The sequence below is a fragment of the Rhea pennata genome, chromosome 6 (assembly GCF_028389875.1).
Source record: "Rhea pennata isolate bPtePen1 chromosome 6, bPtePen1.pri, whole genome shotgun sequence".
Classification (NCBI taxonomy): domain Eukaryota; kingdom Metazoa; phylum Chordata; class Aves; order Rheiformes; family Rheidae; genus Rhea; species Rhea pennata.
The window spans coordinates 10,377,624-10,392,998 of record NC_084668.1 but is presented as its reverse complement, the minus strand read 5'-3'; the positions used below and the strand labels follow the sequence as shown (position 1 = coordinate 10,392,998).

The following is a 15,375-nucleotide window of genomic DNA, read 5'->3' as shown; positions in this document are numbered from 1 at the left end:
ATTTGGGGCAGCGGCCGCGCCGCCGGCGGCCCTGGAGCTCCCCTCGGCGGCAGCAGGGCGAACATCATCCCGCATCCCGGGGGAGAGGCCGCGCTGGAGGCGCAAAGCCGGCCGGCAGGACGTCCTTGCCGGCAGCAGTTAGGTAAGGGCTTTTCTTGCCTCTACCGAAACACAAAATAGCAGCGACCTGGCGATTCAGCTGCCACACGTATGTGTGATTGGAGGGAAAAGTGCGGGATTTAGCCAGACCTTCTGAACATGCTAAAGCTGGGCTAGAAACCCTTGGAAGTCTCTTTCTGGCGCTTGGTCTCCTGGGCCGCGCAGGAAACGAGCACGCACCCTTACACGGACAGAGCGTGAGCCTCCGTCACCCCTTATACCAGCGTGCCTCTAGGGCCGCATAATAAGAGCGTATGATCGTGCCACAGCAGTACAAAAACTTTACAAAGGAGTGGGGGGGACTGTGCCCGAGCTCTTCAGTAACATCTGTGCTAATACTGCTGAAATGACTCTTGTACAAACTGCCTCTATCAAACCTCTGCAGAGCAGAGCGACCCCCCCCCCCAGGTTGCCACCGCTATTATTTCCAAGGAACTGATCGGATGATGCATGGAGCTTTTCCCATTTCTTTGAAGCTGAAGAGTAAAGAGCTGCAGTAACAGAGAAGCTCCTGGAGCGGAGGGGTGATGGTATATTTTCAAGTTATTCGTGTATGGGCACAACAATCAGGGAAGAACCTAAAGGCTCCAAAACAGGAGACCTGAAGATGCAGAGCTGCTTAAAAGGTTTAAAATAATGCAGAGTGATATCTCTGTTCCTCAGGCACAAAAGCCATCATAAACCACTATAGCCACCAAGTTAGGCCATCAGCTGGTAAAAGCTGCTGTGCGCAGAATACCGGTGGCTGCTACAGAGGCAAATGACCTGTTTCCTCTGTCCTTGCAAGTGTACCTTCCCCCACCCCCCCCAGAAGTAATCTCATGCATCTTTCTGGTTTTGTTTGTTTATTGGTTTTAAAAATTCCTGTCATCTCTCTTATGCGGGCAAATTCCACTACCAACTAAAATTATTTTTTGTTTTTTAAAAAACTAGGTAGTTTTTCACAAGGATCAGTTCCCTAACCTGGATATCTGCATGGCCATGGGAACAAGAGCTGATAACGTAGTCAGCTTAAAGTGACTGCAGTTTTTGCAGTCTGAGGGTACACAGGACCCAGGAGAGGTACAGGGCTGTGGCAATGGGGACTGTAAATGATGGAGAAGCTAATTTAGCACAACCAACTCTTCAGGGCAAAAATGCACCCTATTAAGCACATCCCAGTAATAGGAAAGCTGGGAGAAGTGTGAAGAATTTTTTCTTGCTTTAGTGACCATATTAGTGTCTTCTGTCTGGTTTAACCCTACTTTTGACATATGAGGAGCCACTGTAAATACTTGTGCTGCATCATCTAGTATCCCTTACTGTTCGTCCCAGTCAGCCAGTGCTTCTCCAAGGGTTCTGCATGCTCTTGGACATTAGCTTGGGCTCAATCTGTCCCTGTTGTACTTAGGAGCAGACAAGCTGGACTATGGTGCCCTTGGCTCTAGGCATCCAAGCTCACACCAGCAGTAAGCTGCTAAAGATAGAGGTTTCTTGTCCTGAGAGTACTTTGATTGCATTTAAATAGAATGACATGAAAGGCAAACTTTGAGAATAAGTTTGGATCCAATCTCATCCCTGCTTGCTGTTATGATGTTAAACCTGGCCTAACTGCTTGTTTCTGGATGCTTGTTCTTCAAACTGTGGCTTAAAGCTTTTGGCATTTAAGCAGCCACAGCCAAGAAACTGTGTTTTCTGACTCACCACAGGGGACTCTAGAGAGTTGACCTCCAGTGATCATTTTGCCTGATTAAAAAACCTGAATGCTTCAATACTTAGCCTGAAAACATGGTGAGGAACTTTGCTAATAGGGTAAGTGAGGAGAAGAAATACCGCCCCCTCCCCCAAAGAAAAAAGAAAAAAAGAGATGCTTGCTTACACTTTAACAAGAGAAGCATATCTGATTTTACAATTGTTAAAAACATATTTCAACATTGTCGAGAGAAGTGCAGACATGACAGTTTCCTCAAATGTATTTCTTACATTTTAGAGAAAGCTCCTGCAAGCAAGTTGCGGTGCACACAGCTATGTACAGGCTGCTGGTCACCTACCAACTGTCAAGTGCTGTGCAATGGGAAAGGAGAATAGTTAATAACTGGAAGGTGGGTTTTTTATTATTATTATTGTCTCCTGCATTGTTCTGTACAATACCTTCAATTAAGGCAGAAGCCTTCAGTTTGGATCAATAATTTCACTCTGAAAGTTTAATTAGCAGATATCTCCTTCTTACTGCTCTTATTCATCATCCCTTTGTTTTACTGGAGCATCTCTTCTCTAAAAGCTTGAGAGCGCTTACTTTCCTACATCAGGTTATTCTACCAGAGCAGTATTGATCCAGGGGCCAGGCCGAGGAAACATGGTCTGTGCTAAACTGGGGCAGGTGGCACCTGCTCCTTGGGCACTTATTTTTGTGCTTCAACTTGTGATCATCCTTTTCCTCTGAAGCACAGTTATATGAGCTGATGATTTCTGAGCATCAGCTGTCTTCAGTATATGCACTTCACAGGAGGTTTTGTACTCTGACTCATGATCAGGATACTGGGATGCAGATACTAGATCAGTTAAGTCACAGTAACGTCTTTCCCATGCTCTTGACTTGGTCTTTCTTACTGCTGGCTAAGCTAAAATGCACAATCTCTCTTGTTGTGGATCGAGAAGTCCCACACATAAGCGCTTGTACTAGGTCACTTGTAGAGCCGTGAGCCAGCTTGCATCCTGCTGTGGTAGCTGGTATTTTTTGCATGACCTGTGGATCTGGGGACTGTTACCGATTGGTGGAAAATTTAATGAATATGTAGGAACAACAACATCATAAGCACAGAGAAACAGCAGAACCATGTACAGCGCAGACCAGGCAGTGATTTGCAAGGGCAGTTCCCAAGCCCCATCAAGCACACTCCACTCCAGCATCCTCATTGTGTGAGCAGTTGTGCAAACCCCAGACTGGTTTTGCACATTCGAAAATTGAATGTTCACTCCCTCTGCAGTTCACATTATCAAGCCAAATTTCTCCAGTGCCTTTGAAGGAAAAATAAGAAAAAAAAATCATTGTTGGACAAGGGAAACAGGAATAATAGGAATTTGCATTTTTCTGAAGACAACCCTATAGACTGCAAGCATGTGTTGGGTTTCATGGTTTGCTCATGAGAGATCAAGCTTTTGGCATAGCTTGAACAGCTCTTGACAGGCAGCTGTGTCATCCCAAGAGGGAAGGGCTGTCCCTTCGAAACTGTCGCCTTTGCTCTCCCATTGCTTAGATGAAGAACCTGGCTGTGGTATTCTGCGGGTGCATGTTGCTTCTGTCAGACAGGCAATGCCCTCTCTGCCACAAGGACCCACATGGGAAGCTGGGAGGCTGTTAGGGACTCACCTGCATCAGCTGTGAAGGTTCTAACTGCATAACTATATCCCAGCATGCGGCAGACCACAGTGGCATCTTTGGTGTCCCAATCGTCATCACATATTGTTCCCCAGGAGCCGTCGTGAAGGATTTCCACACGACCCTTCGTGCCCCCTCCAGCGATTCGTATAAGATGACTGAAGTGGCCTGACAGGTCAGAGCAGAAGAAAACAGCTGTATTAATTACACAAGAAAAAACCCCACCACTGAAGGATGAAACAGTGACTGCTCAAACTTGGGTGAACATTCCCACCCAGTGGCTGTAGTCTGGGAGAAACCACAAAGTCCTTGTGGCACAAAGCAATTCACCACCCAGCCCTGGCTGTAGAGACAACCCAGCCTGTGACCCAGGCTCTCCAGTGCAACTGTTTGGCACATCGCCACATTGGATCTGCTAGCCATGCTACAGGTGTGCCTGGAAGACAAGGTGGTCCTGATGTCAGAGTGTTTCCATGCAAGAAAGGAAGTGATAAAAAAAATAAATAGAAGTCCAGTACCTTCTCCCTTTTCACCTTTGCTCCCTTTCAATCCTGGAGGACCTGTTTCAAATTAAGAAACAAGCAAGCATTTGACAGCTGGTTAGGAAAAAGGAATAGTTATCTTTTTCTAAATAACTGTGGGTCAGAGATACAAGGGCTCCATTCCCTTGTGAAATGGACCCTCTGAAGTGACTAAGAGTACATGAAAAAAAGCCACGATAGCAGCATGACAAGAAAAGCAGGATAACATATGGCAGTTTTCCAAATGCATGACCTGAGTGAAGAAGGCAGCTTGCAAAATATCATTCACTCAAGAGAAATGGATCTTATTGCCACTACTGTTTCTAAAATGACATCTCTGACAGCCTTTGGGTACTCCAGAAGCAGGCATGGTATCTCTAGGAGTATTTGTAGGAAGACCTACATCATTGGTTTTGGTCTGTACATGTGGTAACAGGACAGCAGAAAGCCACTTACGCTTCTGTACGACATCCTAAGAAAAAATATGCTTTAAAAAGCACACTGTGCAGTGTTCCTTGCACATGCTACCTCCATAAAGCACATACTGCCATCTCCCACCTGGAGGCCCCTCTTGCACCTCTTCTCCAGAGAAATAGATACAGCAGAGGAGTGCACAGAAGAACCCCAGATAGGCTCTAATTTTATTTGAGTAGTCAAGCACTGTTTCACTGCAAACAGCAACAAAAAGACATTTGGAGCAGGCTCCCATCCTGCACCACAGGCAGGAAGAAATTCATGAACGTGCTCAGATGTGCTCCAGTAGTGAAAATTTTCCCTGTAATGGTTGCACTAAAGTGTTCTTGCCGTCCAAGAGGTAAATTTAATACGCTAAACAGCACAAGTGAGTGCCATTAAGAAATACCTTGTGTCTAGTGGGGAATATCACAGACACTGAGAATGCCACCAAAATATGACTTCTTCAGAGCTGCCATGTCATTGCTGAATCTTCTATGCCTGTGTACTCCACCAAGCCCTAAGTTTCCGAAGTTTTTGCTATTTTTTTCCTCCTCTAGTTACTGATCTTCCCCCCCTCCCCCGCCCCGAAACAGAATTACAGTCCTTTGCTTTGGGACACTACTGCGTAAAAACTCCAGGTTACCACCTGCAGATGAGTAAATGCCAATAGTGTCTACTTATGGTCTGTTGGAACTACTGATAAAAAAAAAGAAAAAGAAAGAAAAAAAAACACACACAGAGGTCTTGGCCCTGTCATTAGGTTTTTGGAAGCAGTCTGATTAGAAGGGAAGGGGCGTAGGGCGGAAGTAGCTCTACTGTAGGTCCTTTCGAACTGTCCATTTCTTGGTGATGCCCTATAATAATAGAGGGTGAGCTAAAGAGTCCTGGTGTTTCAGTGCTGTGCTCCTAACTGCCACATACACTGCAGTGGCATGGTGCTTTGCAAGATGTCTCTATAGAAAGGCAATAGGAACATGAATTGCTCTAGTTTTCCGTGAGATCAGAGATTTGAGAAGAGTACTTGCATTTTTTAAACCTTCTAAGCTATGACTGTGACACCCTGTGCATGTATTTTCTGGGAAAACTGACCTGTTAGTTGAGTTCCCCCACACCAGCTTGGTGTCTGTGCTCCAGAACTGCTTGTGACATTGCATGACATAAGGTCCCAAAGCCAAATGCTACAGACTGTGACAAACGGCCTTACCAGTATGTCCAGTATCTCCTTTGGCTCCTTTGGCCCCTGGTGCTCCTTTTGGACCAGGACTACCATAATCCCCCTTCCTTCCTTTTTCACCCGTTGGGCCTGGACTACCTGAGTAGAAGGTATAAGAAAGTTGATACCTCTGTCAGTTCCCAAAAGAAAGAGTGCACCAAGCATTTCACTTTAACACAAATAAATGAGTCATTGCATTTACAGTACTTTGCTGAATAAATAAATACCAGAATAAATAATGCTATAGAACAAGTCTTTACCTCGTGAGCCTTCATCTCCTTTTGTTCCTTTTGGCCCTGGTGCACCTAAGTTCATCAAAACCAAAATAAATACATAAGACAAGTATTTACACAATTTAAGTTTACACAAACCAATATTTAGGGCGGGCTTCATCCAGCCCAGTTTAGCTATCTGAACTATAGATGTGTATTTCTGAAGTTGGAGTCTTGTTTCCCGTTACACTCAGTGGAGACCTAATCAATGCAGAAAATATAGACAGTGGAGAGTCATCTTCTCCTGAAGAAGTTCACCTCCTTGTGGTCATTTGTATCACATCCTGAACTCCACTGACTGGATAGAGCATATCCTTGGTGACTATAGAGAGCCTAGACATGAAGTCTGGTTTGTCTGACATTTTTAAACACAAAGTTAGGCCAGGCAACTCCCATTCCTATTATCTAGGTATACAATAAATGCAGAAGGGTGCAATACTGTGATCTTCCTCATCTCCTGATGGAAGAACTATGAAAGCTGTGTGCACTACATAAATGAAGAGTTTAAAGTGTCGACCAAACCCATTTTATTCTCCTTTACCTGCCATTCCATTGTCTCCCTTTTCACCTTTAAGTCCCCTCTCGCCTGCAATTCCTGAAATTAAAAACCAAATTGACAAAGAAGCAATCATCACACATAGCAAGGTCAGTTTAGGAGAGCAGCTGGTTACAAACTTAGTAGCTTTGTACCTGGACTGCCACTGAGCCCTTGGTCTCCCTTCTCCCCTTTCTGACCAGGTCTGCCAGGGAAGCCAGGAGTTCCTGAGGGGCCACGCTCTCCAGTTAAACCTTGATGTTGAACACAAATAATACATGTGAAATGCAAGCAAATCGTGAAGGAGAGAAAAGAACCACTGCAAGACAGCTAAATCACTGGGCCCTGTGCTTTGCAGATTAAGTTATCCCTATGAAGACAAAAACAAACCATGTTTCTTTCTAAATTGCAATCTTCCCCTGGCAGATCCAGTTGTAACAGTGCAGCGAGCGATGGGCCACAGTGAAAGGCTGTAGGAAACTGGGCCCTTGCAGGCTGCCAGCCACCAGCAGCATGAGCACTTTCCTAGAGGAGCGGTCAATTTTTGCCTTTGCACGTGCATATACACCACATGAAGGAAGATGTGGCCTTCCTTGTTACAGGATTCTCCCTTTTCTCCTCCATTCTCATACACATTTGAGTGGGGTCTAGCTGAGGTAGCCTCAGCTGCAGAACTGGTTTGCACATTAACATGGCTTCATCATCTCGTCATCTCTTACCCATGTCAGGATCTACCTCAGATATGATTTTCCATGTCATGAAGCACTCCCTTTAAAATATCGCCTTTTGTATGGCTTACCTGCCTCTCCTTTTTGCCCAGGAGGTCCACGCTCCCCCATGCTACCTGTAAGAAAGTGCTGATCTCAGTGCTAGCGAGGCTTAACCAAAAGCTTCAGCTAGCACCAGCCCTCCAGCACTGTGTGCTTGTGCTAACGCGGGTGGTGGTGGTGTCTGTTCTCTGTGCTCTTCACTTACCATTGAAACCTGGCAGTCCTGCAGCTCCTCGATCTCCCTCGGGGCCTCTAGGTCCACGGGGCCCAGGATCTCCCTTCTCACCAGTTTCACCTTTCTGTCCTTGGAGACCTACCAGAGAGCACAGCACTCTTAATCATAAATCTGTTATCTCTGAAGCCAGCGGGCATCTTCTAGCTTCATGAGGTGGGAGAATTTGGCCTCAGATCTGGTTTTAAAGACTTGCAAGGATGGAGGCTACACTTCCCTTGTCTATTCCCAAACTATCCCTAGCACCAGAAGGTTTTCTTCAAATCTTCATTACTGTAGCCTAAGGGTCTATTCCTTCTCCTACTCACAGTAGAGATGGAGGATAGTTTATTCTGTTCCTGTGCTTTAAGACAATTGCCATGGCTCTCCTTAGCTTTTTCTGTCAGACCACACTGATCCCCTGCAAAGAAAAGAGCTGAAGAGTGTGAAGTGTGTGTAAAACTCTTTTAAAGAGTGACTTCTTCACCCTTTTGCTCCAAAATCATCTCAAAGTCCTTGCCTTGGGTATTCCTTCCACCCTCTTTCCACAGCTCATGTGAGCAAGTACAGCTCTGCTGGAGCCTGTAGGATCTGGTGACTTTTAAGGAAGCTCTAGCCCACCTATCGAGAAGATCCTCTCTCAGCTGTACCACAAACAACTTCTGCTTTCTTTTGACATCCTGCTTTCAACTTCTCCTCTCTGGGTACAGCCCATACAACTGCTATTCAACAGCTTATCCAGGAGATGCCCACTAATGCCTGTTACACAGGAGAATCATGTTGCATAATTCCTCTGAGTTGTATAAGAGTCAGGATTGTATAAGATATAAAGCTTTCAGAAATAGGTTTTACTACAGTGAGGCCCGATATCCATGCTTGTGCCTATGAATTATACTGTGTTAGTTTATACCATAAAAATCCTGCTACAAACATCACCACTTAAATCTAGAACAGGATGATAATTGAACACGTGCAGCTTTTGCTAGACAGGGTAGCTCTAAGGAGACTTCCATGGTGCAGAGTCAGCATTTTGCAAATCCCCTTCCTCCAGCCCTCCTCTGGGAGCTTTGCTGGAGCCTGACACAAAATGAAAACCCTTTGGGTCAGGCAGAGTGTCCTATTCTTCCAGCTCCCTCATGGGCTGGCAAGCCATGCTTAGGGTTGTCTGTTTTTTATGAAAATAACCAAACTCTAAAACGTCACATGAGGTCTTCAGTTAGGACCAATTTAAACAGGAGTACATAAGAAAGTCTTTGAAATGTTGAGATAGTCAAAGTCTTACCTGCAACACCCATCTCTCCTTTTTCTCCTCTTATTCCTGGTTCACCATGTGGGCCAGCAGGACCAGAGTCTCCTTTACTTCCCTTTACACCCTGAAGTCCTTGCAAGCCTGCGTGGGAAATACCACACTTTCATGCTTTATCAGGTATAATCTTTAGTGACTGCTAGTAGCAGCCCACAAAGCTCAGCTAGAGACATGAGCCAATCTCTGCTCTCAGCATACTTAAGAGTAGAGCCAGTGATCACAGGAAGTTAGATGACTACTCAGTACACTGGCTCTAAACATTTATCTTTAAAATAAGAATTCTTCTGGCTGTGTTGCTCTTGTTCACATTAAATATGCATAGGTTTGTTTCCTGCAGCTCCAGTGGCATTAGTACCAACTTACCTCTGTGAGAGGACCAGATTATCCATAAAATGTATTAAGTTATGATATATTCATCCACAGAAGTAATTCAGGTGCCAGAAATGCTTTACCTTGGATTCCTTTGTCTCCTTTCATCCCCGGTGGCCCTTTTGGCCCTGAAATGCAAAATTCGTATATCAGCTGATCTACCTCATCTATTCATAGTAATGAGTAGAAATAAGAGATGATTTTTTTTTAAATCATCCTTTGCGCATGTTCCTTCTGTTGCCACTGAGCCCAATTTTCAGCTGGCATATGGGAGCATAACTGCTCTACTGAAGTCCAGGCAGGCTGCATGGTTGGGGACAGGCCAGTTGCCTGCAGGCCACGCCCTGCTGACCACAGTCTGACAGGGACCTTTGGGGAATCATTCCTGAAAAGGCCCTGAACTACTGGGCTATGAAACATAGCACTGCAGGCACCAAGCAGTGTTTAGCCAGAGGTGGTATTTCAATGTTGTAAGTGCAGCCAGGAAGATATGAAAACATGATTTCTAAAAAAGTTCCCCTCCCCTTCAGAAAAGCTCAATGTAGCCAGAAACTAGGGATGGATGAGATACAGATCTGACTTAACAAGGATTGCATCTTGGATCATCATCATAGAAACATCGGTTTCTCTGTGAATTGCCTGGTCCAACCTCTGCTCAAAGCAGTACAGTTGCCAGCATTAGATCTGGACTTGCTGCATCCTCACTCACTGTCTGGAGACACTTATCTCCTGGGGGGTGGGGAGGAGGAAAGGGGGCTGAAATTCTACCCCAGAAGATCTGGGGACCCCAAGCAGCTTTGACAGGGCTGCAGAAGGAAGTGCTTCATCCCAGCTCATTCCTGAGCTCCAGCAGGCAGTTCCCCAGGGACAGGACAAAGGTCCTGAATTTATTGCTATTCATTACATGCACTGTTTGACTGGGGCCCTATAGAGCAGGGATTGATGAAGTCTCCTTGAATTGCACTGGTGAGACAAAAATCCCAGTTATACTCCAGTCATGGGATAAGCACGAACCCCTATAAATAATTCACTTCCCACCCCCTCCTATTCTGGTTGTATTGGCTGGGCAAGGTCTTTTGCAGAGGTAAAATATTTTGTTACATTAGTTGGTGAACTTGTCTTGCCTGTGTCCTTTGGCCATCACAGTAGAACATCACTATTACTGACAGCAGATAGTTACTTCATTTTTCCTTTCTTTCTTACCCATGTCTCCCTTGTCTCCTTTCTCTCCTGGAATGCCATTCAGTCCTGGTGCTCCTGCAAGGAAAGATGAAAGCAGAGCAAGATGTACCATGATAAAAGCTCCTGCAGATGGTTGCAGCATGCCCTTGGGCAGGAAAGAGCACAGCTGTTGCATCAGCTGCAGCAACAGCAGCTGCAGGTGCTGAGTAGCTGAGAGCCTTGCAACACAGCATGCTCAGGCTATCCTGTCATGACCACATCTCCATCTGGCTCCACTGTGAGGGACTCAACCCATGGCTACATGGTTTGAGTACAACATAAACCACAGACTCGTGTTGGTACAGGTGCTACAGGAGCACATAACTCCTCACCTGGGGATCCATCTCTTCCAGCTGAACCTTTCTCTCCTTTCAAGGTACTGACTGCACCAGGAGGACCTTGAATACCCCTTTCCCCTGGATCACCTGGAAGTGGAATTAAAAGGAGAAAAAGTAAATTAGTTGTTTTCTACGCATAGAAGGCATTCCCACCTCCTCTTCTCTCTGAGCTGCCCCTCCTGCATAGCTGGAAGCAGGCAGAAAACACAGGTTCATAGAGCCTTTGCAAATCAGAGTGGGTTTATGTCTTTCTATTCAAGGCAAATACATAATCTCTATCACTCCAGCAGTTCAGCTCCTTACTTTGTGCATTTGCCCACCTGCACTACTTCAGACACAAGCTAATTCTCACAATTTTGTGAGGGGAGAAGTAGTCACAAGAGTCTGTTTTTATGACTTACCTTTTTCACCTTTCTCTCCTGGGATCCCTCTTCCTAAAAAAGAAAAGTAATTATTCTTGTATTGCTCAGATGATCTTCAGTGTTTACCATGTCTTTCCAGTCCTGTGAGCTGTCATTTTTGTGTTACTTACCTTGTGACCCAGGTTCTCCTTTGCTTCCAGGTGATCCTTTGGGACCTATGTCTCCCTTCTTGCCTGCCTCTCCTTAAAGACAGATTTAGCAACAGAATAAATAAATACAAGCAAAATACTGCAGGTCAAATTCTGACTTCACTGAAGTCATAGGCAAAAAATCCTATGTGAGTGGCCAAGGACACGATCTTGCTCCAACACATTCCTGTTTATATACTCAGCTGATGTGAAGTGGCACAGTATCACTGGCTGCAGTGAAATTATGCTGGTTTCCACCTCCTTTCCGCCTCTTGTAGGAGCTGGATAAATGCTTTTTTCGGTGTGCTACACTGCATTTTGGGGAGCTCTGAAGAGCTGGAGGTCCATCAGCCAGCTCCCAAGAACGAGCTCTGTGTTCTTTCATGATTAAGGAGAAATGAGAGTAAGAACTCAAAAACTCACCTGGATGTCCTTTTTCACCTTGACTTCCTTTCTCTCCTTTGGCACCTGAATCAAATACAGTGACAGCCTTCATTTTTCAGAAGTTTGAGACAGTTCTGCTCCAACAAATCACTGACTCTTTATCAGTATTAAAAGCAGTGTTATTACTAAGTTTGAACCAAGTAGGAGGCGATCAACACTCCCTAGGGAGGTCTGACCACCTCCATTGAATTTCAGCTTTGGTCACCACATCTGAGTCTCATCAGGAGACTGATGTATCCTTCAGAGGCTTTTCCACTTCAAAAAGGATCTGAAACTGTCTCCATCAGCATCCCAACTCCTGACCACCTATGCTGCTCACAGAATCTGTGTCATCTCACATAGGGATTTGAAAAAGTTACTGCAGATAATGACCAGCTCCAGTTCACTTCCCCCATCACTTCTGAGCTTTTCTGTCTGAGTAGTAGCAAGTAGGCAAAGTCAAAATATTCCTCTATAGTCACTCTACCTCTGCAGGAAGCATATAGGGAGGCCCAGGCTTACAATAGAATAGTCAAATGTGCAGCAAGCCTCTAATTCCCAGAGAACTGGCTTTCTGTATATTTTGTATGATGTGGATCTATAGGCTGAATTCTCAGATTCCCATTTCATGTTTCTTACAGAAAAAGGAGATAGAGAAAAAGAGAAAAAAAAATGCTTATGGCTCATAAGCCTACGTACCTGGTGGACCAGGATCTCCTTTGCTTCCAGGGGGCCCTGAAATGGATATTTAATGGATATTTTTCAGTAGTCAGCACATGATGTGCCAGAAAGGGGGTTTAGGGCTCAGTTGAAGACATCACACTTCAGTCAAAGCCAGGCCTATAAGTATGCTGGTGCCTACAGGAGATGACAGCAGACTGGAGCTGTATTTGCTTCTGCACAAGGGAGCTGCCAGGCTGTGGATGTGCAGAGGCAAAGCTGTGCAGGGCCATTTGCACATGGGCAACAGAGAGATGCGCTGGTGTCTGGGAATGTTTCCAGCTCCCCAGCCAGGGTATCAGAAACTAGTGTCTAACGCTAGGTATCTGAGCATTAGTAATTAGAAGACATGATGAGCAATGTGACAGTGCCCAGATCTCATCCTAGTTATTCGTCTGTCTGAACTAGCTTGATAAGTCTGTGGAGCCTGCACCCAGTATGGTACTTGCATGGCTCTTGGGACAACAGTGTCACATGACTTGTTTGGGTTAATGGTTTACCTGGTTTGGCCCAGCTGAGGACCTTCTGCAATCTCACACAGAAGGACTGTGGCTCTCAGGCATCATGAGGACCTTGGGCTTTGCTAGTTGTGCAGATGAATTGGCTCTCCCCACCACACAACTGGTGGGGCAAGGCAGAAGGCTGAAGAGAAAAGGAACCATACCTGCAGCCAGGGTGATGTTGTTCATCATCATCATCAAGTTTTCATTGCCATTTTTAATTATGTTGATTTCCTCTTCTATGCTTCTCATCCAATTTTCTTCAGGTCTCACATCCCTCTCTATGTAGTTCTTCTCCAAAGTAAGTTTTTCTGCAGAGGAGCTTTTCAATATTTCTTCCAGGTAGGATGCATTTTTTCCTTGATTTTTTGACATATCTCCCTGCATCTTAAACACTGAGGAAAGAGAAGGGCCATGCAGTGCAGCTGATCTTGGGAGGTATTTTTAGGGTGCTGGTCTTTGCACACTGGGTGTGTTCCTGCCATCCCCACATGGCAAGCGCAGGGTCTCTCCATGGCACCTCTTCAGCAGCCTGGTGTCCCACCTGACTACTCACAGAAGTGGTGCTGGGAGGCAGGGACACTGCAGTGGGGTGGAAGGCACCTGAGAGTGGGGGATGCACTCTGGGGGTGAGAAGCTGGAGGGGGCACACTGCAAGGAAGAGTGCAGAGGTTCCCACCTGACAGGGAAGTGGGACCTTCTGCTCCTGTACAAAAGGGGGCAGGGAAAGACAGGTCTCTGCAAAGAGAGGAGGATGCAGACAAGTCAGAAGATGGCCAGGATGGAGATGCTGGACAACACAGAAGGTCTCTGGGGTATTTGGTGCCCTCTACCCACCACAGCTGTTCACAGCCAAGCTCTCCGGGCACAATACACTGCAGAAGGACATCCAGCAAAGCTACCTTTTGTTGTCAAGCCTGCAGCAAGGCTGATGAATTACCTTTGTATGCCAACAGTGCTTGGCCAGCTGTCAGGAGCAGCAGGTAGATGGCAAGGGCCAGCCGAGCACAGCATGCAGACGGCTCTCGTTTGATTCGAGGCTCTGAAACCCAACAGAAGCAGGGTAGGCATCCTCTCGAACCTCACTTACTGCAAACTCTCCTTGCTTCCAGCTGTTTCAGGCCGCGATAAAGTACAAATGCTTTCCAGAGACTGAAAGCAGCCAGGGCCCTCTGGGAGGGCCAGGTCCCGTAACAGCAGCAAGCTGCCTTCTCTCCCTTGCACGTGCCTATGCTTTGCAATTCACATTTACTATCTTTTCCTTAACTGTTTTAACCAGCTTGCTTCAATCAAGATTTAATCCAATCTATAACAGTACAAATATAGTAGTTCTCCCCTTCCTGCATGAAAAAACTCGCTGCTTTCATTGCATTTAGTTGTCCCAGGCTGCCATTCAAAGAGGTTTCTTTAAAACACATGCTATCCCCAGAGCACTGGGTACATGTGAATAGTGATCTATATATCAAATGACATAGATTAAAAAAACCCAACCAACCAAACAAAAAAAACCTAAGTGATAGAACATAAGAAAACAAAAATCATTACTTTTAAAACAAATTGTTGCTGGCAAACATGAAAGAAAAATTGCTTTGCATTTTAGCCTTTAGGAAGAAAAAAAAAAGTCTTTCAGAAGCATTAATAACTACTTCAAACATGCAGTAAGTTATCCTTAATTGAGTTTTTTCAAAGTAATATAATCAGGAGTTTAAAGGCTTAGTTTTAAAAGAGTACAATGATTTAATTAATTTTACAGTAGAATGGTTTAGTCAGCAACACTATATTTATTCAACTGAAATTCATAAACTTATATTTTTTGTTCAATCTGGTGATTTGAATATCTTCAATATTAAGGCATTAAAGTTTTCCTCAATGAAATTAGGCTTTTTCTAAAACAGGGAAAAGAACTAATATTTTCTCATGCTCAGTATCAGCTTCTGCCTAGAAAAGCTACTTTCACATACTTCTCTTTTCACACAGAAAGTAAATTTAGTAGCAAGTGTCACCGTAAAAAAGCATTTAGTATGCAATATAAATACAACATCCTATTTTATGTGCCGTTTTCTTCATAGGCCAGATAAAATCATATCAATCCCTTTAATAAATAAAAAGCCTTACCACTTATCTGAAATGTTGTAACAGCAGCTGAAGCAAACCCAATCTTGTCTGAAAGAGTCAAAGTGTTCATATCACTTGAATTTCCCTCTCCCTTGTGTCTATCTTTAATTTCCATGACAAATTTCTTGCAGCTAAGCTAAAATCTTGCCAGATTACGGACAACAAAGAACTGAAGGGGCTTCCTCTCTGCCCAGTGATTTGATATGCTTTCCGATATGCTTTGCCTATCTACTCAGTTTTTATAGACTTGTGAGAACCCTGATGTGGTAATTCGAACAGTTCCTCAAAACTCCCACAGCTAGGACACGCAGCTTCCCTCACCCGCTCGCCCTGGCACG

At 44.9% G+C, this 15,375-nt stretch overlaps 1 protein-coding gene across 1 annotated transcript; it reads right to left on the bottom strand.

Annotated features, from left to right (window-relative positions):
- Positions 1-2,947: 2,947 nt before the first annotated feature.
- On the bottom strand, positions 2,948-15,152 carry MARCO (macrophage receptor with collagenous structure). Its single transcript, XM_062579112.1, has 15 exons — positions 15,038-15,152; positions 13,863-13,964; positions 13,087-13,317; positions 12,402-12,437; positions 9,254-9,298; positions 8,778-8,885; positions 7,490-7,597; positions 7,314-7,358; positions 6,670-6,768; positions 6,521-6,574; positions 5,968-6,012; positions 5,699-5,806; positions 4,036-4,077; positions 3,509-3,685; positions 2,948-3,156 (listed from the first exon to the last, which is right to left on the bottom strand). The coding sequence occupies exons 1-15, from the start codon at positions 15,150-15,152 to the stop codon at positions 3,026-3,028; spliced, it is 1,446 nt and encodes a 481-aa protein (XP_062435096.1). The 3' UTR covers positions 2,948-3,025.
- Between the last annotated feature and the right edge of the window lie 223 nt (positions 15,153-15,375).

Bases quoted from the DNA above. Each gene is read 5' to 3' on its own strand.
- MARCO (XM_062579112.1), bottom strand. From the start codon at position 15,152: ATGGAAATTAAAGATAGACACAAGGGAGAGGGAAATTCAAGTGATATG. The intron at 9,299-12,401 runs GTACGTAGGCTT...TTTGCATTTCAG, and splicing joins AGGAGATCCTGGTCCACCAG to GGCCAAAAGGGCCACCGGGG. The intron at 6,575-6,669 runs GTACAAAGCTAC...TTTTAATTTCAG, and splicing joins AGGGCTCAGTGGCAGTCCAG to GAATTGCAGGCGAGAGGGGA.